Genomic DNA, 26074 nt, shown 5'->3' with positions numbered 1-26074 from the left:
ATAAATTTGAAACCTCTTACAAACGTGATAGAGATTGGGCATCTACTTTTTGGAACAATGTTTTGTTATGTCACACCAACGGGGGACGTTCCTGCCGAGGGTATCGTGAATATTCTTAATGGAAGCCTATACCTTGTGATACATAATTTTAAAGGTAATAAGCTTACTGAATTGAATGCCACAAAACCGCATCTCAAGGGAATTATTCTATCAGAAAATAGAGCATTTTTAGTATTGAAAATTTACTGATGTTTCAACAATGTAATTTTAACATGGTTCTTGCCACAAAATGTGTTACACTAATTTTTTAGCATTTTTTTTTAAATGTTCAATTAAATAAAACAAAAATTTCATTTTAAGCTGGTTCTATTAGCAGAAATTTGCCAGTTTTTATTACAGCACAATTATGGAAATACTTATGTTATTGATTTCTTATTACAAATAAAAAAATAATGTATGCTGTTAGAAAAGTTTTTACAACAAACGTTTTACCTGCATTTGGTGTTCAAAGCAATTGTTCGAACTGTGTTCCTTCTACGGTTTGACAATGAGCCAATCTTGTGTAAAATGATTCGACAGAGTTGCCTAACATTTCTTCAGTTATCAAAGCAATCTCCTCTATAATCCTGTTTCTTAGGTCTTCCAAATTATGAGGCTTTCTTCTATAAAACATTGGATTTTAAATGACCCCATAGGAAATAATCGATTGGTGACAAATCCGGAGATCTTGGAGGCCATTCGATTTCTCCTCTTCGGCCAATCCATTTATGAGGAAACCTTAAATCCAAATACTCTCTTACCTGTCTCCCATAATGGGGTGGAGCACCATCCTGCTGAAACCATACATTATCAAAGTATTCTCCTGATGCAATTTGAATAGCTGGGATTATTTCATTTTGGAACATATTGTAGTAAAGTTCGGCATTTTAAATTTCCATTGATGAAAAAAGGGTCCAACAATTTTGTTACCTAAAATTCCACACCATACGTTCAGTTTTTGTGGTTGCTGTGAATGGGACTCAGTAATCCAATGTGGGTTTTCACTAGCCCAGTAACAGTAACGGCAATTGTGCCTGTTAACATTGCCATTTAGGAAAAAAGTTGCCTCATCAGAAAATAGTATGTTGGTCAGAAAATCTCTATTGTTCATCACATTTGCGCATCACAAGTTCACAAAACTCAACTCTTCTGTCGTAATCATCCTCACTTAACTGTTGGACTAAATGAACTTTAAATGGTTTGTATTTATTAATTTTCAAAATCTTACTCACAGACATAGGGTGCATATCATGTTGCTGTGCAGCTTTTCTGAGCGATGTATGTGGGTCTTCAATAAATGTTTGCAAAACATCTAGTGCATGTTCTTCATCTGTTGCAGATTGTATCCTACCCGACTTTGGCCGATTACGTACACTCCCTGTCATTTCAAAACGCTCAATAGTTTTTGATATTGTTGAAACACTTATGGGATTCCTTTCTGGGAAAGTGTCATTAAACAAATTACAAACTTCCCGATAAGATCTTTGACGATCGCCATATCCTCGCATCATCAACAGAGTAATTCGTTCTCTTTCAGACAATTCCATTAAAATGCCAAATAAAAACTGAACTACTGTAATTAGATAACTTGTTGACAGCAATGCTTCAGAGACACTGATTAACTCGACAGGAATGATATGACCTTTGTCCATTTGTAATTCCCAAGCTTAGACCTGTCTAGTGAAAGCTCCATGCGTCAACAAACTGAAACCTGTAGACCAGATGATTAATAACACAATAATGTTTCTCATAGGCTAGTGACCTTTGTCTCTTTAAACCTTCCTCGCTGACTGGAAAACACCAAGTACAGATTCATAAGTAATCAGAGAAAGTGACTCATAAGTTTTTATTCATTGTAATAAAAAACTGGTAAATTTGTACTAATGAAACCAGCTAAAAATAAATTGTTTATTTTAATTGAACATTTAAAAAAATGCTAAAAAATTAGTGTAACACATTTTTGTGGCAAGAACCATGTTTAAAATTACATTGTTGAACATCAGTAAATTTTCAATACTAAAAATGCTCTATTTTCTGATAGAATAATCCTTTGAGATGCGGTTTGTGGCATTCAATTCAGTAAGCTATTACCTTTAAAATTATGTATCACAAGGTATAGGCTTCCATTAAGAATATTCACGATACCCTCGGCAGGACGTCCCCCGTTGGTGTGACATAACAAAACATTGTTCCAAAAAGTAGATGCCCAATCTCTATCACGATTGTAAGAGGTTTCAAATTTTATATTTAAATTATTAAAGGATATATTTGGGTGTTTCCAGACATAATATACACCCTGCATATATATATATGCGACCAAAAGTTGCTGTGAACTGCCGAGACCAATAGCAGTAAGCTACTCGCTGCTTGGGTCTAGTGGATCTTGAACTGCTAGAATTTGATACGAATATACTTGTGAGACTTTGTTTCCTTTGACAAGTCATGTAAAATCTCATATTTACTGGGATAACCGAGTAAAAGATTATTTCAAAATGTTTTGTACAATTTTTTTATGTTATCCAAGAACTGCAGAGTAAAAATTGAAAACTGTTTATTTCTGAACCATATGATTCTGACAGATTAGGTTTTTAAACATTGCATTAAATTACACATCATATGTTTTCATGGGTTTTGGTGATCAGAAAATTCAACTAAAAACAATTTAAAATACCAATTGTGAGATTTGGTTGCAAACTAAAACTCTAACAAAAATACATTCTTTTCTCGGACGATATTCATTTCATACTCAAAGTCAATAATGGTTTCGATAACCACAAAATCTCAGATAAGGCATGCTAATGTATAGTGGAAATAATCAAGTGTATATCTTCAGTTACTAAATTATATAATGATTTAAATCTTGGATTTAGTTCATGTCTTCTAGTGATAGCCTCATTCAGAATGAGCAAAGGGAATGTATGGGAGTTTTATTTCAGTTCAGCAGTTTTCAAATCTAATACTGATTTAAATTACTAAAAGCCAAATAATACATCAGAAACAATAAAATTATAACATTACTAATGACCAGCGTAATAAAAAAACTCTTGGATCAGTATTATGACAGAATTAAATACGATTTAAGTCATCTTGGTGAAGACTTACTATGTGATTGATAGCTTGTACCTGAGAAATTCTTTTTTATGAGCATAAATCCTACTATGGATTAATACTTTGTTCTTGATTCCTATGCAATTTTTATTGACTCACCAGTGTTATAAAAAAGCCATGACAATAACCTGACTATTAACTCCAGCTAAGTTTTGATTTAATTTCTTGAGTTGTTTTTTCAACGCAGCTTACATCTTTCACACGCTACATATACCTTAGTATCTAGAATCAAGGGATCTTGGTATTGAGAATAGGAATAGCACAGTGTAGTGGGTACAACGATTAAGATAACCGGAGCAAGCAACGCCGAGTGTGGCTGCTGCTTGGATGAGTGACCACTGAGTGATCCTATCCTTACAAGCAGCATGCCCGCTCGGCCATTGGTGGTGGTTGGGTAGTCACCTTTAAGTCGTTGGTCCCCAGGTTAAGTGTTAGAGAGGGCTTCTTAGCCCTAACTTTGCCTGATAAAATAAGACATCTTTACTTTACTTTACTTTTACTTCTACCCACCTGTAATATGTATGTAAGGGAAGATGTAATTTAATTGATATTAGACAAAAAAACTGATTTTAAAAGATCAATAAAAACTGTTGACATATATTAAAGAGTACTTTGTGGAATCAAATATATTTTTATTTACTGCCTCATTTTATTTTTTTTCTATAAACCAAAAACTAAAAACATTGTTTGAACTGTATATAATGATAATTATAAAATTAAAACCAAAAGTTATCATTTATTGTTATATTGCATCTGTATCAAAGACCACTTGCTTATCTCCTGTGTTCTTCACAGTTTAAGTTAGACAATCAAGTACTTACTTTATATCTTTGTTATATGTGGTCCTACAGATATAAATATTTTTGTGGAGTGAATTTTCTTGAGATAAAAATTGGTTAGAAAAATGTTGAGAATGGTTGGAATAGTAAAGTGCAGTAACTTAAGCCTCTAATATTTTATTCAAGATAGTTTATTATAGTGTCTCCAGGATATATTAAAGTATTTTAATATTTTAAAATCAGATAAGTATTAGAATTAAAACCTTAAAACGTAAACTCTTATTTAATACTTTAAGATTTAAGTTTTACTTACACAAGACTTTGAAGACCCCATTTTTATACAATGTTCTGAATCCTCTAACTATTGTTTTATATGGCACATTGAATTAAAACAAAATTAAATCATAGAAATTAATATTATATGTTAAAAGTATGTGAATTTTGAATAATGTACTTTTTACTTTGGGACTTATATTTTGTAGAGCTGTACTGGATACAGAGTTTGTCCTCCCTCTGAAACCAAAGACCGAAATCTATTCCCCAAGATTGTAGATTGTGGATTGCAGATTGTGGTTTTTTATTAGATTGTGGTTTCTTATCAGCAAGTAAACCAGCCATATCTTATCAGCAAGTTAGAACACTGACTGGTGTAAATATTTCACTGCAATATTTATTTTAAGAAGTTTTATCTGATCCTACCAAGGATAGCTACTGCTCAGGACCAGCCAAGACTTAATCTGTAATGACTATTTTCATTAAATTGAGATCTTCATAACATTCATAATATTACATTGTTAAATAATACATTGAAAACATTATAAGTAATTAATGTTATCAAATTAATATTTTAATCAATACTATTTATTTTAAGCCTTAATTGAAGAAGTGAACTTTAATTTGATTTTATACTAAAAAAAGCAGGAATGGGGAGAGTTGCAACTCCTAATTCTAAATAAAGTTTTGTCATTAAAACAAGAGCTTTAACTAGAGGAAAAATAAGTCCTCTTATATCAGATACACAATATTTTCACATATTTATGACTCCCCAAACTCAACTGTCTTTCTCTAATTGGGAATTATATAATAATGTAAACTACGATCTAAGGACATTATAAGTAGTATGGCTAATAATTTTATTAAACCAAAGCTTTTGAATAAATTAGAACACTTTTCTGTGTTGGATGTGGTTTCAACACCCGTCAATATCAATAAGAAAAATTATATTAACCCTTTTAACCCCGACGTCCGTACTATACGGACGTCGTAAAAATGGAGTCAACTCCCGATGTCCGTATAGTGCGGACGTGCACTTTTTATTACTTTACTGGCCACCTATTTCACCAAATGCTTTGAAATTTCACAGATTTGTGCACAAAGATATTTTGCATCGAAATATATTAGTTTGTAATGGTTTGACTTCGTATTTTGTCAGTCTGTGACTAAGCAATTGCAGTTTGTCTCGACTGACTGCTCACGCTTGTTGCAGACAGCTGTATATCACGTGGTTGTGAATATTCCGTTTTCTTCACAGTTTTAGGTTAAAGCGGTGTAAAGTACGGCAGTTAAAGTTTAGTTTATTGTTTGTTTGATTTCAAAATGAGTAAAAGACATCGTTCAAAGTCTCCCGTAAGTGAAAATACACTAATTAGTAACCTAGTTGCAAATAGTGTGGATGTGATTAGTGACCCCAATTGTTTTGGTGACCACAAGTGCTAAAACATTTGTAGTGATGGAAAATATTGTTTTAAAAACTTTTTTAAAATTTAGATTATGAACATTTTTAGTTATTTTGTCAGAAATAACTTTGGTTTTATGTTTATTTTAAGTACTGTGAATTTCAAAGGTCTTGTTACATTGCCTTGCCCAGAAATGGCAAAAAGAAAAATGTACACGGCTTTACAAAAATTGATGTTACTCCACTTGTAAATAAGGTAGGCCTATAATTTTTGTTTTCTTTTATTAAGGATTAAATATATCATAAAGTAAATGGGTATTTTTGTGTAAAATATTTTTTATCTATATGGTTTTCATGATCAAACTTGAAATGTTTTCATTTTTATTTATTTTTTATATATGTATATGTATGTAAAAAAAATTTCTTTCAAAATAATAATTTTATTTGTATATTTCTGTAAGCTACATGTATAAAGAAGGAAAAACAAAAAAAGAATTACCTAAATATCTTAATAAATAACTGAGTTATGAATTTTTTACAAAACCCTTACATTTTGTCTGAAAATGGCTTGGGATTTCTGGCACATCACTTGATTGAATGGCCGGGGTTAAAAGGGTTAACTTTTGGATGACGCATTAAAATATACAGGAAAGTCTGGTGGATAAATATGAGGACTTAGAATTAATTTTACAAGAGATATCCAGAAAGTAGATTACGTTCTGATATAAGTAAAAAACAAAGTATAAGAAAAATATTGTATTATATACATTTTAAAGTGAAACTAAAATATTTTTCAACATAGTCACCACACAAATTTAGGCACTTATCATAGCAGTGAACTAGTTTTGAAATTCCAGCGTTATAAAATTTTGCCGCCTGAGTTTTCGACCCGGTCACCAGGACACCTTCCCGCAGTTCCATGTCATCATAAAACTCCCCTACTCCATAGGCTAATTTGGTTTTGCATTTCACATGGTTTACCCAAGTCTCGTCTCTTGTAATGATTCAATCGAGCAGCAAGCCATCGTCCTTTTTGTAAGTGTCCAAAAATGTCAATGAATCAACGATAAGCTGATTTTTATGGGCTTCTGTACCCCATCTTTGATACCCATCTTGCACAAAATTTTCGCATAAAAATTTGTGTAAAAATCTCCTTAAAATTTAAAGAAAACTAAGTGAGAGTTCTGTTATTGTGAATCAGCGGTCTTCTTTAACCTTCTCATTGACTTTTGAGACAATTTCATCAGTCAAAATGCTTAGCCGTCCACTTTATTCATCAACATGCACATTAGTTCGGCCATTTTTAAACCTAATGCACCATTGTACACTTGACCTTAAGTAATCACATTATTCTCATAAATGTCACGAAGTTGCCAGTAAATCTTAGTTGGTTTATTCTTTTTAGCCCAGAAACCCGTATTACCGACCGCACTTCACATATCGCGGGATTTTCAGTTATGTCACGCAATTGTAAAACTACAAGGACTGACAGCAACCTCGCACGACTGGAGAGCCATTGAACAGAGAAACGCCCTCATATCAAAATGGCTGCGATAGTTCTGCCACTAGCGGCTACAGAGCGAAACTTAATCTACTTTCTGGATAGCCCTTGTACATGGTCAAAATATATCAATAATTGCAAATTAATGAGTACTGGCTAAGAGATAGCAAAATAAGAATTTTATACAAGATACCAACTTTGTTGTTGCGTCTGCTTTTTGCAGGGAAAATAGAATTAGAGGAGAGTCAAGTATTTTAGTGAAGTCAATATAAGTTTTCAAAAGAGAAATGATTTAAGTTCCTATAATAAAGAATTAGTTTTTGTAGGAACTTATATTGAGCTCTTAAATGTTTGTACAGTTATAATTTATTTGTATAGAAATTCTGATTATGACAACATTAAAGATTTTTGACAGGTTTGAAAATTTACTTGTCTTTACAGAAAGATGTAAAACTTTATTTTCTGAACAAAGTAAACACATTTAAATTCTAGGGGATTTTAATATTAATGTTATAAAGAATTGTAAACAACCTGAACTAAGAGAAATATTATTAACCTTATTGAATATGTATGGTTCCCACATTAACTTCCAAACACCAACTAGGATATCATCACATTCTGCCACCAGTATAAACAATGTACTTTTTAACTTTTGCATTGAGGACCTTTGTTCTATTAATTCCAAAACTAAATACTGAGAATAATAATTATTATAAGCAGGTAAACTTAAATACACGTATTTTTCGAACAACGTGTTCAACAATCTTTAAAAACTATAAAAACTTTGGGAATAGCACGTAATAAAAAGTTTTCCAGTTTAAGAAAATTTAAATTAATTTTTTAGTACACTTAAGCTTACTTTTGATTGTCAAAGTCAAGGAAACCAATAGAATCAGTTGTAAAAAAGAAATGGATGATTCAGGGTTTAATTAGATCTAACAAAAATTAGAGAGAAATTACTAAAATAGTGAGACAATGATGACTTCCTATGTTATTTTAAGATGTACAAAAAAATATTTTGACAGCTCTGTAACAAAGCTATACAAATGGCATACAATGATATAATTAAGAAGTCAAATAATAAATTTAAAACCGTTTGGGCTCAAGTAAAAACAAATTAGGGAATACAAAATTTGAACAAGGTTTTTAGAATATTCGAGTACAAACAAGATCGCTTATGAATGCATATGATATTGCTGATACTTTAACAATAAATTTATAAATGTTTCTGATGAATTAGGTTTGCAACTCTTACTAGATAATTCTAAAAGATCATTGGACAAGAAACTTTCTAATGGACTGCTACTTTTTGCTCCAAAAACAGTATGGAAAAAACTATTGTAAATTTAAAACAAAAAAATCTATGGGATGGGACCAAATTCCAGTGCACATTATTAAAAAGTCTGTTAATCACATAGCTTTACCCCTATCTCTCATTATAAACCAATCTTTTCAAGATGTGTTTTTCCTTATCAATTAAAATATACTGAAATAAAACCCTTTTGAAAAATCATAAATAAAAGAAACCTAAACAATTATTGCTCCTCTTATCTAAGATAGTTGAAAACATAATGAATAATCAAATGTTTTCGTTTTTTGAAAACTTTAAACGTTTTAGACACAAAACAGATTGGATGTAGACCTAAAAGTAACACAATTTTGGCAGTCTCTGAATTTGTCAAACATGTAACGGAAGCCCCTGGATATGTCCCTGAAGACAGTTGGAGTTCTCTGTGGCATATCCAAGGGATTTGATTGTATTGGGCATTATATTTTTCTAAACAAGCTGAAATATTATAATTTTCCAAATATTGTCTTGGAATGGATTGATGCATATCTAAAATGTCGTAAACAAAGAACTACTGTAATAAAAAAGGGTTAAAAATCTGTATCTGAGTGGGAATAAGTTAAGATCGGTGTTCCCCAAGGTTCAATTTTGGACCCACTTTTATTTTTGTATATATCAATGACTTGTCATCAAAATTAAGACACAATGTCATTTTATATGCTGAGGACACACCGTGGTGGTCCAAGCAAACAATTTGGAAAATCTTGTTCAATACACTAAAGATACAATTGCAGAATTACAAATGGGTTTTCAGTAAATGACCTGAAACTAAACAGTAATAAAACCCAAATCATAGGATTTAAAATTGATCAAAATAAACAAGCAGACTAATTTGACTCCTATTTTAAAGGCTCTGACATCAATAGTAAAAAGTAGTAAAAGAGGTTTTAGGATTGGAAGTACGACAATCATTTAGACTGGAATAATTACATAAAGTTGGTGTATAGTAAACTCAATAAAGCTTGTTTCCAGGTGTTAGTTTTGAGAAATCTAATTGATTTAAACACAAGAGTAATGATTTATTACAGTATTTTCCACTCAACATTGCAATACAGAATTTTGTTGTGGGGCATTGCCAGCAGAACAGAAATAATTTTAAAAATTCAAAAAAGTGTATAAGACACATACATTTTTCTGGAAAGAGAGTCTCATGTAAGTCCTTATTTAAGAAACTAAAAATTTTAACTGTTCCTTCTTTATATATTTTAAACCATATACTTTACATTAAACAAAACATATATATATATATATATATATATATTGTTAAATTATGATAACCCTCCATCGGGCGCTAAACGGAGTTTTCCTCTGTGTATTTTTTATTATTAAAAATAGTACTACTTTTCTGTTGTTAGCAGTCGTGTCCCACAGTGTACTTCACGAACATCTTTCGGGGAAGCGAAAAAATAGCCTCCCGCTTATCTTTGTCAAAATCTGTCAGTATGAGGTCTACTTCCGTGCGAGACTGGACGATTCCTCCGTGAGCGCCCGATGTCGTGTTTGTAGTCCTTGTACGAAATCTCCTTGAGCGCCTTATAGTGTTTAGTTTTTATGGAGTAATAATCCGTGTGCGCCTAAATTTCTGACCTGTGATGGTTTCTTTTTAAGTTTTACAATATATTTTATTTGCATTTTGTGAAATGGAGAATGAAGACGAGAGACTTGTCAGTACAGTAACCGTGTGCTAGGGAACATTTCAGTACTGTTTATGGAGTGAACATTGTCGTTATAAGAACCAGAAGGAAAATGTTTTGAAACTTTGTGTAGTGTTAAAAAATGTTTAGTAAATTATAAATTTTGATTTTAGAATAATAATTGACATTACAATTGTATAATATCTCAAGAATTGAAGTAAGTTGTTTTTGTAAGAAGTTAAAAACTAAGTTAATTTCCATATATTATTACAGAAGGTTAAACATTTTTACAATTAATTGCATTATTCCTTAAAATAAATCATGTTGTTACTATACAATAACATTTTTTTAAATTTCGAAATTCTTATTTGGAAAATTTATTACATAAGAGAGTAATTTTTATTTAAATTCTAAAAATGAATATATTACATTGTAATTAAATCAGTATGAATATTTAAACAAATAAAAACAGTTTAAACGACTATAATATCCATTATTCACTAACCTGGAGGAAACCTCCGTGAGCGCCTGATGGTGTTTCTAATTTTAAGCGCCCGATGGAGGGTTAATATTTTAAGTTTTTTTTTTTCATTGTTAAAACTGCATTTAGTTATAAAGATTTAGGTTAAGATAACTGGACAATGTCACCAGTTTTGAATCTTTGCTATACATGTAAAATGGAAATGTGACATTATAGAAATTTGAATTTGAATTGGTTTACATCACATTTACTTGCACACTCGGTTTGTTGAAAATGCACAGTTAGTTTTAGTACCTCCTTCACATCATCTTTAACGTTCCAGAAAAAAAGAAATATTTTTTAACAATGTCAGAGTAAAAGTTCAACTCTTTTGTCAACAGTAATATTTTTTCAAATTTAATTTGTTTCCTTCTGCTCAAACAATATGGCTCAATTTCCCATTAAAAAAATATTCTACACCTGCGCTTGTAAAACTTTTAAAATGTAATTAATAGATAAATATAAATAATAATTAAATTATGCATACAATTTATATTATTTACCAGAGCTAACTAGGAAGAACATTTTATAATTGTTAACACTAAGAAGATTTTTAAAGCAAATGCTCTAGTCTTGACCACACTTTTATTTCTAATATATCTCACAAAGGGTTACATTATAAGAAAAATATAGGAGATTCCGTTAAAATTTGGATGGCTTTTAAAAAGATTAATATCATCGCAGCTGAACTTTCACAAAGTTTGACCATGACCTCTCACGGTAACGGATTTTCCAGGTAAAAGTCTCTCGAATTGGCTCTGTAGAACCGGCAGCTGGACAGATGTGTTAGTAGCTTACCACATTAAGTGAGTGCAGGCTGACAGAGCGGGAGCGAGTGTGAGAGTGAGTGTCAGGCACAATCAGAGATAGGGGCTGAGGCTCGAGATCGTCAGGGCATTGACCTACACCAGAACTGGGGTCGGCGGAACGCCCTGTCACTGGAGAGTTGGGCACCGACTTGCGCCGGAACGGTTTTCTCAACATGTCCACCAGCGATGTTGAAGAGTTGAGTGACTGCTGCGTCAGGGAACTACGCTTCATGGGGCTCACATCATTTATCTTTACAGACACACACACGTTAAAACACAAATACATGTTACTTTCTACATTACTTTCTTTATGGAAGGGAAACAAGTTTAGACATATATACATTACACACAGGCTCATTATGTTTATATTTTGTTACTTATCTAGCACATACAGCTACGTCTGTTTCACTCTCATAAATAACTAAAAATAAGCCTTTATATGGTAAGTTGCAATTGTAAGTAAACATATAGTGTGCTATATAGTTGTTTGAGGCAATGTTTTTAAATGGTAAAGAAATTGTTGCCACAAGAAACTGTAACTTTGTAATATGTATGGTAAAATGTAAGTAAAAAACTAAATTTTAAATGTACCACTAGTTTAACAAGAGAAAATAGATGTATTGCCATTTACATTAGGTTTTTATTTTTCAGACTGGTTAAGATCTTTGGATTTTCCACATATTTTCTACCTTGAAAATCAATTAAGTACAGAGATTAAATATAAAAGATCATTTAAATACAAACAAGAATACTGTTTCCACAGCTAAAGTACTGAGTGAAACATGCAGATATACTGGTGGTCACGATGCAGGAGGTGATAGAAACACAAAGTTCTATTGCTATGGTGTTACTTTGACCCGAGTCACTTTGTTCATCAGAAACGTAGAATATAAGCCTTGTTAATATGTCAACAATCTTCACGAACCATATGTGTTTTAAACAATTATGTTTAGTTATAAAATCATTAACAAATCGAGGCTACATTTCTACTATTAACAAATCAGTCCATCATTTTACTCATTTGTTTAATACAAAATGTAACTCATTTAAAATTACATCTCACCGATGAAAAATGGGCATTTTCAATGCATTAAATGCATATAAAATTTGCTCTTTTAATATTTTCCCACTTATAAAGTACATTTTTATTACTTATAACAATTTTCTCCCTAATAATCATCTGTTTTCAGCTATTTTCTTAGTGCAAACTGGAGTTGCAGTGATGGTAGCATGGCATTAGCAATATTACTGAACTGTCATCCACCCAGTGCCCTAGCATTACTTTCTCCTTTAAAAATAAGTTTTAATATTATTGCACAACTTATATATTATATTAAATTATTTAAATTCAGTTCAGAATAACGCACAATCATTTTAAAAACATGTCAAAAACTTATTTTGAAATAACTTTAAAATAAGTGAAAAAATTATTTTGAAAGGAAAAAATAAAAGAAACTACCTGGTGGGAAAATGATCTTAAAACTATTTAAAAACTCTTTTGAAACCAATATCCACTGAACTGTCTTCGTATATCAAAGATATCAAACATTTCCTGGAACACACCATATCATCCCCATTACAATTCTTGTAATCATAGATGCCACTTCTCTTTATACAAATATCCCACACACCCATGGCCTCACAGCATTAGAATATTTCCTAGACAAGCGCGCAAACAAAGAATCATCAACGGGCTTCCTTGTAAACGTATCAGGGTTCATATTGCGGGAAAAGAACTTCCAGTTTGAAAGAAAGAATTTCCTGCAGGTGAAAGGAACCACAATGGGTACTAGAATGGCACCATGCTACACCAATATCTATATGGGCAAGCTGGAGCTGGCTTTTCTGAACAAACAATTTACCCTCCCAAACATGTTGGTTCCGATTCATTGACAACATTTTCATGATATCGACTACCAGGCAAGATTCCTTAAACATCTTCCTAGACAAACCTCAACAAATTCAGCTCCCTGCAGTTTACCCACATAGCCTCCACCATAAACATAGTTTATTTTAGATGTCACCAGTAAACTGGTAAATGGCCTACTACAGACTGGAGTTTATTTCAAACCAACAAACCACCTAGGATACCTTCACTTCAACGGTTGCCAACCTAACAACAACAAAAGATCTATCCCATTTAGCCAAGCTATGAGAGGACAGCGTATATGTTCCAATGAAAATTAATTGAACACTTATACGAGCACCATCACTGAATCTTTTGTACAGTGGGAATACCCATGGAACTTAGTCCGAAACCAAATACGCCTTGCCCAATCCAACAACAGACCCCCACCAAGAAACAAATCTGATAAGTTCTTGTCTCCCGCAACAATATTTAACAAAGGTCTACAAAAAATAAATTCCATATTAAAGCAATCTGGCAGAAACGACCGGATTTGTGGAAAAACAAAAATCGGCTTTTGCACCACGATAACACCTCTGCTCACACATTGTTACTTTTTTGGCCAAAACAAGACATTAATGATGCCACAGTCACTCCAGATCTGGCTCTCTGTGACTTTTTCTTATTCCTGAAAATAAAGAAGCCCATGAAAGGATGATGCTACGCTACGATTGGCGAGATAAAAATGGCATCAAAGTAGAAGCTGAAGAAGATCACAAAAAAAAAAACGAGTTTTTTAACTGCTTTGAGTATTGGAAGAAACATTGGCACAAAATGGCGGCTAGCAGCTAGCGGATAAACGAGACATTTCTCGACCTATATTTATATGACATAATTTGTTTGAAATGATAAGTACTATCAGTCAGAGAAATTTATGACACCCTGTATATAAAAATTAAGTTAGATAATAAACAATATTAAATACATTTCTTGTGGTATATTTTGTTTCGAAGCCTGGGGAAAATGATACATACTTCAGTAGTTACAAACAAATTAAACAGTTTTGTTAGTGTCTTCTTCCTTTGCTACCAGAACAGTGTCATAAAATGAAATAGCATTTTTCCCCCTACAATATATTTAAGGCAACAGTGACAAGCATGTCTTAGGTAATAGAGGCTCTTCTTTCTTGTCACTGTTGACAACCACATCTCCTTCACACTCTGAAATATCAACTCGTACTATTTATAGGAGTGTAGGGAAGGGGGGGTGTTTGTCTCTTGATTAAGTCGGTGAGCCAATGATTTACATCCAACAATGTATTAAATGATGATGTTGGGTTGTTGGCAATTCTCCCAGAATGGAGTGTAAATCCTTTATTTGAGTGGGAACCAAGCAGATCATTTCGAGGTTGGCACAGCGAGAGAGCTGATCAACATCACAAATTGGTTGCTCGAGGCCTTTTACCTTAATGATCACAACCTGCTCCAACACATCACAACATAGCTACCTTATCCTGTTGCTTTTAGATCCTTGAATCTATTGTTAGGTTTCAGTTCTCCAGTCAAGAGTTTGATGGATCCCTTAACACCATTGATCGTCCTGCGAATACTTCATTTTCATAACTGATGTTACTCTTGATACTTACTAATATCGCAGGACTTCATTGTGTTGCCCAGATCTTTATTGCTCAACAATGCCAAATTTTATATAAAAATAAAAAGGAAAATATTAATTCACTTTCAATATTTACGTTTAATTTTGGTTATATTCAGCAATGAACACGTGAGCAATCTGCTGATGAGATCTCTTCGCTCATCAACTGCCTGATCACTAATGTATCTAGCCAATCACATACCTTTATATATCTAATCTAATAGTTTGAACATTCAATGTATAAGATGTAATGCTGAACTTCATTGATAATCTGTTAGTTATTGTTAGTGTATTTGTGTGTGTGTGTGTATGAATTTTAAGGAAATTGCACTTAAATATAAAAAAAAATTGAGGAACAGAAGATTTTTAGATGAACTGCTGTTCAGTAGTGGATTTCATAATAAATTATAATTGTTAAAAAAGTGTTTGTTCCCATAAATTTGTTTCAAAATCATAAAAAACACAAGAGCAACAAAGTTCAGGGAATTAAAAGTATAATAATCTTGCTGAGAACCCAAACCATCAAGGTGGCCATAAAAACAATCTTAACGATTGCAGCATCTCATTCCAGAATCCTCAATAGGAAATTTCTGACTTTTCAGTATTTTTCAAGCGAACATACATTTGTAGAGTGTTGCTTAAAGAAACATTCAAGGCAACGTTGTGGAAATGTATGACTGTGAAAATTTTAGTCCGAGCCAATTTCAGACTTTTTGAATGGTAAAAGTGGACATGGCATAGCATAGCAATAAAAACAATGTGACACAAAGCAATGTGGATAAAACAAGGATAATAATATGCAATGAAGATACAACAAAACAATTGTAGCATAAATAAAAATCTAAGCACTTTAAAGCTTTATCAGCTAAAACTTGTATAGTTTTGGGGTTTTACCAATGTTTTAGAGGAATTCCTGGCTTTCTTGATTGAATCAAATTTCTTGCTTATTGCCAGTTGCCTGGTGAGGTACAGGTTATGGAATGGTACCTGGTTATCGTTGACGTTGCCGTTTTCAAAGCTGTGATCTAAAGGTAAGTCACAGCCTGCCGGGGGTTCTTCACAGCCCAATTCATTGAAGGCCTTGTGGATAACATCCAGTTGTCTGTTCAAGGTACACTCTTCACACGACAGTCCACTGAGGGTCAGCTCACTATATATAACAAACAATAGATAATGTGAATGTCATTTTGGAAGTGTAGAAACAACCACTCTCAGATGTGACAATTGTCACATCTGAACGTGTTTCTGTAATCGTCTGTCATTACATTCTAACTTATGGTTCTGTAAACATTGATTTTATTTACAAGATGTTTTAAATATTTTGTAATTTTAATATTTAAATATCGGAATGATGTCCGAAATTCCTCTAAGGTCTAAACATTATTTTCTCCATGACTTCAATCCACACCAATGGCTGGCTAAGGATTAAAACTATTCAGATTTCTAGTTACAGATTATTTAAGTTTTATCAGATTATCAGTATTTCCTAAACTTCCATTTTGAGCTGACTAGGTTAAGAAGTGAGTTCAACTCTACAAGTACATCTGGTAAACAAGAGATTTGACTATTTGAACTTGATGTGACCAAGCTATTTTTGAATAAAAAAATAAAAAATTCTGGATTATACAGAACTCCATTTAACCTGATTGTTGGCAAGATATAAGATGTATACAAGCTTTTTGAATAACATCCGTGTTAAGTGAGAGTTTTACTAAACGTTTCTAGCAATCTGCCCATCAAACACTGTAGAAGCATTTTGATAATCATTTTCATGACAGAGATTGAATAGGTTTGGAACAGCAGACAATGAGTTACTATTTCCAAAATTATACAATGTGTTACTCTGATGTTGTACTATGTTGTCTATTATTTTTATATTAATACAGATCTCAGTGTATAATACTTTATAATACATATTATAAAGTTAAAAATTCTTTGAACATATCTTATGCACCAAAATTATAATCTTTTTTTTAAGTAATAAAATCTGATTAATTTCACAGATTTTCAGAACTCTATCGATAGAAACAAGATTTGAGGTGTTTTATGCACCTGTCTTTCACAAAACTGACTTTAAAATGGTCGAAAAATTATACCCTGAAATCTATGACGTTATAAATGAGCGCTTACTGCGAAGGCAACAACGGTAAACTGATGAACCCATATTACTGTCGGGTACAAACTGACTTTCAGACATTGAGTACTAACTGACCCTCACACAATCAGATTATTGTAAAAGTGCACTATTTGTCTGGATCTCAAAACAATTGGCGTGACCCTAAAATAAAATTGTATTTTCGATGGTACACAAGAGTTTTATTTACATCTAGCTAAACAAAGTGTAAATGTTATCAAAGAAATAAACTTTTGTTGAATACAACCTAGAGAGTAACAATTTTCACACATTAAAGTAATTTTAATTACAAATTCTTCTAAGAGTACTACGCTTATTAGTTGAACACTTTTGAACCTTGAATTTGTTTGAATTTTATTTGAATTATTTTATTCTGCCAAGAGCTATAAAATATTTTTTTATATCTACTAGTCATTCCAAGGAATGTTCTACATCATTTCTTTAATTTACAGTATTCATATTTCTTTTATTCCATTAACTACCTGCCAGAGCTAGATAATTTAAGAAGTAATACGAGTTTCCAGTTGAACATTGTACCTGAAATATTAATAAAATCATCATTAATACAGTAATTATTGACAATGTAGAACATTTAAATTTATAAAATTATTGCCACTTGAAACTGGCTATGTGGAGGAATGTTCAATGAGAGTAAAAGTAGTTAAATATCTTTCTCTAATGGTAAGTCAATACGCTGAAGTAATTCACCATGTTCTTTCTAATTTATGTAATTCCAACATAGCTATGCTGACCTGGTTTCTTGTGTGCAGGCAGCCTTACGTTCCTTCACTTCCTTGAGTCGAGTTTCCAAGTCCGCCATCTTGGCTTGGACCGACTCAATTGTCAGGTTGTCCACTGTGAGTAGATTAGGCTGCAACTTGCCGCTTGTATCCTCAACCAGTGAGCTGTCAAAACTGAACCTCACCACCTCCGTGGGTACAGACCTGCAACAAAAGTATACTATACTAGAGGCATAAGCTTTTGTCCATTTATTATTTTTACTCATCATGTACACCTTTTTAACAAATAAACACAGCATATAATCCATGCCATTTTACAATTTTACAGCCATTTTTGCTACCGTGTGTGAAAAATGCTTAGTTTTTTCCTTGGGGCGGCCTACTTCCATGCACTGCGCACCCCGGAAGCACACCATGAGGCTACCAGTCTATGATTTCAGCAGTTCCAGAAAACTACCTATCAGGTCCTCCTGGGGAAATTCACCGCCCTTGTCCAAACTACCAAAGATGGCATACCGCTCCCTTGCTACTGAAGGGCAATCAAAGAGCAGGTGCTCGGCAGTTTCATCCTGCTCATCACACATTCTACAGAGCGGATCTTCCTGAAGGATGCCAACTCTGTGAAGATATTTCCTCAGGTGACAATGTCCCGTGATAAGACCTATAACCCGAGAAGACATTGATCTATTTAGTGAGAGAAGGTCTGACGTCACTCTTGAGGAAGGCGACTGTAATAGCATTCTGCTCATTCTCATGCCTGGATGCAGCCTCCAACTTCCGCACAAAACCCATTTCGAGACAGCCCTAAAGGATTCACACCTTGGAACACCGCAGAACGGTTGAGGGCCAGTCATAATTGACACTGAGCCCCAGTTGGCGAGGGCCATCAGCTCTTTCGTTCCCAGGGATCCCCCCATGACCAGGAACCCAAGAAATGGTCACATAGTTGATTCTGGCAAGGGAGGAAACGGCATGATAGCAATCCCAAACTAGTTTGGATTTGATCACACAAGAGTCCAGCGCCATCAGTGCTGCCTGAATATCTGTGAAAATATTAATCGTCTTGCACCTATATCGCAGACGAAGATTATCACCAGCACATTCCATAATGGCTGCGACCTCCGCCTGAAAAACTGTCGGATACGGACCCATAGGGACCACCAGCTCCCTACATGGTCTCACTTCCACAATTCCAGCGCCTGTGCCACTTTTAGAGTCATTCCATGTCAAGTCAACCAGGTCATGACACCCACCTCTTTTAGATTTTGATGAAACTTAGCACAATTGTTTGCATTTGCTATCCTATTGATAAATACCAAATTTTATTTCTCTATCTCTTATAGTTTTTTTTTACACAAATTTTTTAATTTTCTTAATTTAACGCGATTTTAGGCCTCGGATTTCGCGTCTTGCAATGTAACTTATAGCTTAAAAAATTAATATCTTGAAAACTATTTTGAGATATCACCATGAAACTTTGCATAATATTTAATTAATATATTTAAAAATAAAGAAAAAATACATTCACTAACCTATCTCAACTCCAAAAAATAATAAAAATATATATAATCAGAAATATTTTTTATTTGAAAACCGTTGTTGGGATTTACTAAAATTGCAATATCTCAGGTCTCAGACCTGGTAGAGTGTTCATATTCTTTTACATACTCCTAGATACATAGGCTAACAGATAAACAAAAAAGATGTATGGCTTTTTCACATGTTTGACTGATATTCAACATTATTTATGAGTAACAAAATTACAGACCAACTGAAAGAATAAACGCAATTTGAAAGATTTGGTTTGAAAGTAAATAAAGTTTAATTTTTAACTTTTCTTGTATTAAGTTTGTTATCAGAATAAAAATACTCAATTAAACTTAGTACTCAAGTCACTTTCAATTTAAAAGTATTTACAAAACCTTTATGATGATAAATTGTAAATTATTTACTACTGATCATGTTTGTATCAACTATGAAGTGTTTTAAAAATTTTATATATCCACTTATTTTTTTATAGTTATTTCTAAAATCAATTAATTTTTGATAGAGCAAGGGGTCAGAACTAAGACATGACAAAGATTTTTTAAAAGGAGACATTATAATATTTACACAGCCTCTATGACTCATCTATCTTGTCTCAACAGGATCCTTTCATGTTGGTTCATGCTCCTAGCTCTACAGCTAACCACCGAACACTGCCTCAGTTTAGATCTGGCTTTGAGTGAGTGAAGACCTATAGTGCAAACTTCTTGTGCAGTGATTGTTGATTTTTAATTTTATTAAGTGAAAAGTGAAACATAACAGTTTTACAGTATATAACTATGTGATTTCCATTAAATGTTTTTTTAATAAAACTATTTAGTTTTGAAGTAAAGATGCACCTTTTAATTTTGGAAATCAACAAGAGTCAATTTTTCTCTGACTCAGTGATTGTGTAAAACTAAGTGAATAGGCTAGTTACAGGTTGTACCTATTTTTCTTCTTGAACTTTAAAATGGGGTAAGCGGAAATCAAAAATGACAAATCCTCAAGCTATGTAGCATTGGACTATTTAAACAATCAGACTGTTTTCAGACAACTTATACACCTTCCAAAAAAATTACAATCTGTATCAGAATTAACTGAGGAAGAAAAATAATTAATTCAACTTAGATCTGGAATCAATTTAATTGAATTTTAAAATGTTTGTTCCCATCACAGCTAACTACTTTCTCAATGTGTTTGAAAAATATCAAACAGTAATGCATAGATCCATTAAAAAAACACAAAAAAGCCAATAAAAAAAGTCACTAAGAAGTGTGTGTATCTTTAAGTTTTTTCAAGACAATTGTGTGGAAAAATATATTTTTATTATTAACCTGGACAAAAGATATGCCCTTCATGTCGAAACTTCTGTGAAGAAAAAACTAAAATCACTGAAAATGAATCTGATGACGAACTAATGATTGAATTGGATTCATTTGAATCTAGAAATGTCTCCCTTTCACAAACAAATGCAGCCTTAGATGATTTGGGTTTAACCTCCAATTAAACTTCATAATTTGTCATCACATAGTAAGGGATCGTATTACAAAAGAAAAGTTGAAAAAGTAACAACAAGAAGTAAAGAAAAAAAATCTCCAAAGCTCTAGATTATGACATTGAAATGTCAGAAGACGAAAAAGAAGATGAAAGAAATGTTATCAAAAAAGCAGAAGATTTTGATAAGCTCGTGGGCCTTTTAAAAGAAAAACTTATGTCTGTTGGGAGATCCCAAAAAGTCCAGATTCTGACTTTGGTGCCAGAATCTTGGAGCCAGAAAAAATTTGCTACGGAATTTCAGGTGGACAGAATATATGGTAAAACAAGCAAGAAAACTTAAACGAGAGAAAGGTAATCCTAGCTATCCCTGACCCTAAAAAAGGTAACACACTCTCCGAAAACACAGTTAAACTTGTGACAGACTTTTACCAAAAGTGATGAGAATTCAAGAGTTTTACCCGGAGCAAAAGATAAAGTGAGCATTAAAAAAATATGTATATACAAAAAAAGACTTATTCTCAGTAATTTGAGAGAGCTTTACTCTTGTTTTAAATGGGAATGCCCCAACTTGAAAATAGGAATTCTCGAAATTTTGCAGTTTAAGACCAAAGTTGTGTGTGTCCTTGCTGGGTCAGCAGGTACCCATACAGTATGTGTATGCAGCATACACCAGAATGAATGTGAAAATTGTTACTAGATGCTATAAAAATTGAAGAAAGTTACAAAGATTTGATCAAGATGTTGGTTTGTAATGTTGAAAACAGTGAGTGTGTATGCTACGCCATTGTGACAACTGTCCGTCTGATGATGCCCTGATTGAATACTTAACTGCAAAATTGAGCGAAGATTATGATTTAGAAGAAGAAATAATTATAAAGCCAATGGGTTTAATACTGACAGGACAGAAATGGTTAAGCAATCAATCAGCGTTGAAGACTTTATTTCTTTACTGAGCAAATCTGTAAGAAAACCTAATCCCACATTCATATATTACAAAATCACAGTCTAAAACTTTCAAAAATCTGAAAGACTATCCGCCTTTGAATACAGCAATTGTAGTAATGGATTTCAGTGAAAATTATTCTTACACCATTCAAAATGAAATCCAAAGTTATCACTGGAACAGAGGTGGATGCACACAATTTCATCCATTGGTCTCTACTTGAAAAAAGGATGATAAAGTTTTAATTGCCAACCATTGTTTCATAAGTGATGATTTACAACATGACACTTGTTTTGTGAATTACGTACAAAAAGAAATTTCGAAATGGCTGAAAGAAAATCATCCCGAAATAAACCAAGTTCATTATTTCACTGACGGCTGTGCTGGTCAATACAAAAATAGAAATAGTTTCAAAAATCTAATAAACCATCATGAAGACTTTGGAATGAAAAGCCGAACATTCATTCTTTGCAACCAAGCCACGGGAAATCAATATGTGATGGCTTGGGAGGAACTGTTAAGAGAATTTTGAGAAAAGCCAGCCTTCAACTTTCAGATGAAAATCAATTCAAGACAGCAACTGCAGTTTATGACTTCTGTAAAGTCAAACATTGAAAAAATAAACTTTCACTTTATTGACACAAAAAAATGCTGAAGCTTTCAGATTGGAGTTAGTGTCACGATTTTTAAACCACCAAGACTATTTCCCCGGGTACTAGAAGTTTCCATTATTTCAAACCATTAAATACAAATGAAATTGAAATAAGGAGGACTACTGATAGTCCTAATCCTACTCTAATGTTTTCTTTTGATTCTGCTACGGATTGGGTCTGCATTCAACCATCTTTAAACGATTATGTGGCTGCAAACTACGATGGAAAGTGGTACTTTGGACTCGTTAAAACTGTGTTTCATGAAGAAGATGCTGACATTCTTTTTTCTTCACCCTCCAGGACCTGCTGCCAGCTTTTACTGGCCTCAAAGAGAAGACTTGTGCATAATACCTTTGGAGCACATTATCAGTACAGTTGATGCACCGCAATCAAATAGCACTGGCAGAATGTACTACTTCAAAAAAGAGTGTATCAGAAAACAGAAAGAGTGTTGGATGAAGTGGAAAAAATATATAACAAGCAGAACTAATAATTGCTATAAAACATATTGATTCTTAGACTTTTATTTTATTTCACATTTATTAAATGTAAGTAAACCGCAAATTTATAATTTTCTTAATAATATTTCTACTTTTGGAATATTAACTAAACATGTGAAAAAGCCATACATTTTTTTTGTTTATCTGTTAGCCTATGTATCTAAGGAGTATGTAAAAAAAAATATGAACACTCAACCAGGTCTGAGACCTGAGATATTGCAATTTTAGTTAAATCCCAACAACGGTTTTTCAAATAAAAAATATTTCTGATTATAATATTTTTTTATTATTTTTTGGAGTTGAGATAGGTTAGTGAATGTATTTTTTTCTTTATTTTAAATATATTAATTAAATATTATGCAAAGTTTCATGGTGATTATCTCAAATAGTTTTCTCAAGATATTAATTTTTTAAGCTATAAGTTACATTGCAAGACGCGAAATCCGAGGCCTAAAATCGCGTTAAATTAAGAAAATTAAAAAAAATTTGTAGAAAAAAACTATAAGAGATAGAGAAATAAAATTTGGTATTTTATCAATAGGATAGCAAAATGCAACAATTGTGCCAAGTTTCATCAAAATCTAAAGAGGTGGGTGTCGAATTAATTATTTACTGGGTGATTTGACATGTAATGACCCTTTAGGGCCGTCTGTGAACCATTCAAGCTCCGCTGGTGGAAGAGGTTTCAGTTCCTCCGACCAATCATCCCTAAAAGGTATAACAATCCTAAAGGGTTTATCAAAAAAAAACTTTTGTGGCATCTGATCAGAGATCATGTGGAGAACATCCTCCTGAATCAGGATGCTAATTCTACAGCGCCCAATGTTGCAGCCTGACCAGAGTCCCATCTGCTGAAGACAGTAGGCACTCCTCCTGGCCATAGCCTGAATAACAATGTCCAGGGGGGTGTGGTTGAGACAACAGTCTAGAGCTGCACCTGACGCACTAGGAAAAGCCTTTAGATACCCGCTAGACGAGCTACCACCATCTTGGCTTCCGTTTTTGGCCACCACACAACAGCTCCATACATTTAGTGCAGGTCCTGACTAACGGAAACATAAAGCCAGTACAAGAGCCTCGGCTTCAGTCCCCAAGCCCACCTATCACGCGTCTTCATTGAATTAAAGACCATTTTTTCCCTGGTGATGACCCTTTCTAGATGAAGTCCCCAGTTTAAATCCTAGGATCATGCCTAGGTACTTTACCTCGGACTTCAGCTCAATGGAAGAGCCTCTGAATAGAAATGGACCAATGCCCTCCATCTGGCGCCTCCTGGTAAAGGCAACCACAGCAGCCTTGGTGGGGTTGACAGTGAGGCCCACCTCATCGCACCAATTTCCCACTATGTTCAGAGCAGCATTGGTTTGACTGTTGTGTTGAACTTGCCACTCACAAGAATCACAATATCATCTGCGTACCCCTGTGCAAAGACACCGCTACTATTCAAAGAAATTAGCAGGTAGTCCACAAACTAGGTTCCACAGGACAGGAAAAACGACACCACCCTGCGGACAGCCCTTCATAGTCCTCACAAAATGCTTAGTTAAAAATTGTAATAATTGTGTTGTTGCTTCAAAATGTCCATTTCTCTTATTGTATTTGAATTTAAATTATTTGATAGATAATTAGCTTTTTAGGACAAAAAATACTAATGTAATAACTAAATATAATTACATTTTTTAAAATTCAAAGATGTTTTTGATTTGATTTGTCACTGACTAAACATTTTTGCCAAAGGAATGATTACTTATAAAATTCTATAATTTCTGAATGTGGAACAACAGAAAATATTTGCCTTACGTTATTTTAATAGAACAGGAGTTTTCCAAATCTTGAGAAGACCAAGATGTGTTGTATTTCCAATAATATAATGTATTGTATAATGTATATTGTGGGAATGTATTGTAAAATATGTAAATATAAGTGTTAAAGCTAATACATATTTAATGTTGAAGAGGAAAAAATGTACTTAACTAAAATAAAAACTCTTGATGAGTTTTTGTTAGCAATATTTCACAGAAGAGGAAAACACTTATAAATACACTATTTATAAAACATACACAGCTTTCTAATACTTGTGATCACAAATAGCAGATAGGATCAACACACCTTACTGACATCTTTTGAAAGAATCCTGAACACTGAACTCTTTGCTAGGCACCAAAATATAACAGCTAATGAGATGAACAGTCCACTGATTCGCAAGCAGTGCAAAGCCAACTTACTTCCATCTTCTATCCGACTTCTTCCGCACTGTTGTTTCAACTGTAAGGAAATATCTGTTGACTGCTAGGAGATTATATCCTGAGTCAATGTCATGCTTTTCTTCTGTTAAGTTATTGAGGTTTAGCTTATTTGTTCTAGCTATTTTTTCCATTTATTACTGTTTAATATTATTTTATTCTATTTAATACCTTTAAATATCTATTTTTCTATTTATTATTGTTATCCATTGATTATATATTTTTCTTAGTTGTTATCCTTGTCATACATTTTCTACTTATTCCATAATTTATTTAAACTTTGGTTTTAATAATATACATTTTTTTTATTTTTTGCTTGGTCAGCCATCTAATACAATTTAGTTGAATATGCAAAATATTTGGTATATTATTGTTGTCTTTAAATACTTGGTATATTATTGCTGTCTTTAAATACTTGGTATATTATTGTTGTCTTTAAATACTTGGTATATTATTGTTGTCTTTAAATACTTGGTATATTATTGTTGTCTTTAAATACTTGGTATATTATTGCTGTCTTTAAATACTTGGTATATTATTGTTGTCTTTAAATATCTTATTGGTTGAAAGCATGTTGAACTTCGTTCCCAATTCTAGTGTTGGTATGTATCATGATGAAAGAAGTTTGTTTGTAAAAAAGGGTTATTAGTAAAATAAATAAATAAATCCTAGTGTTCCTCTTTGTTGCCATAAAATTTGAAAGAATAACTCTGAAGGAAGTAAAAAATAGTAATACTCAAGAAGAAAGCTCATTTCAGCATGGCATCGCAAACAAAATCATTTCAGCTGTCTATTTCAAGTTCATGGTTAAAGACGGTTTATATTCAAAAAAATCATAGATCAACAAAGAGTAATTCTTGTTAAAAGTTTATTATGGATTATTTGAAAACGAGGAAAAGGATTTTAAAATGTTTTTTCATCGTTA

The 26074-nt window shown here is 32.8% G+C and overlaps 1 protein-coding gene across 7 annotated transcripts in view; it reads right to left on the bottom strand.

The window, feature by feature from the left end:
• Positions 1-26074, bottom strand: part of LOC124368975 (tyrosine-protein kinase Fer) — a 109703-nt gene that overhangs the window by 16530 nt on the left and 67099 nt on the right. For 2 of the 7 annotated variants that reach the window (XM_046826557.1, XM_046826558.1), the window contains 3 exons: positions 17799-17990; positions 15807-16062; positions 11403-11663 (listed from right to left, as the gene is read on the bottom strand). In XM_046826557.1, the coding sequence (XP_046682513.1) occupies positions 11403-11663; positions 15807-16062; positions 17799-17990 (709 nt within the window). Of the gene's footprint in view, positions 1-4239; positions 4557-11402; positions 11664-15806; positions 16063-17798; positions 17991-26074 lie in introns of those variants that run through there. The other 5 variants (XM_046826559.1, XM_046826561.1, XM_046826560.1 and 2 more) reach the window with 4 other exon arrangements.

This window comes from Homalodisca vitripennis, chromosome X, assembly GCF_021130785.1.
Source record: "Homalodisca vitripennis isolate AUS2020 chromosome X, UT_GWSS_2.1, whole genome shotgun sequence".
NCBI classification, from domain to species: Eukaryota; Metazoa; Arthropoda; class Insecta; order Hemiptera; family Cicadellidae; genus Homalodisca; species Homalodisca vitripennis.
This window is presented reverse-complemented; position numbering and strand designations above follow the sequence as displayed.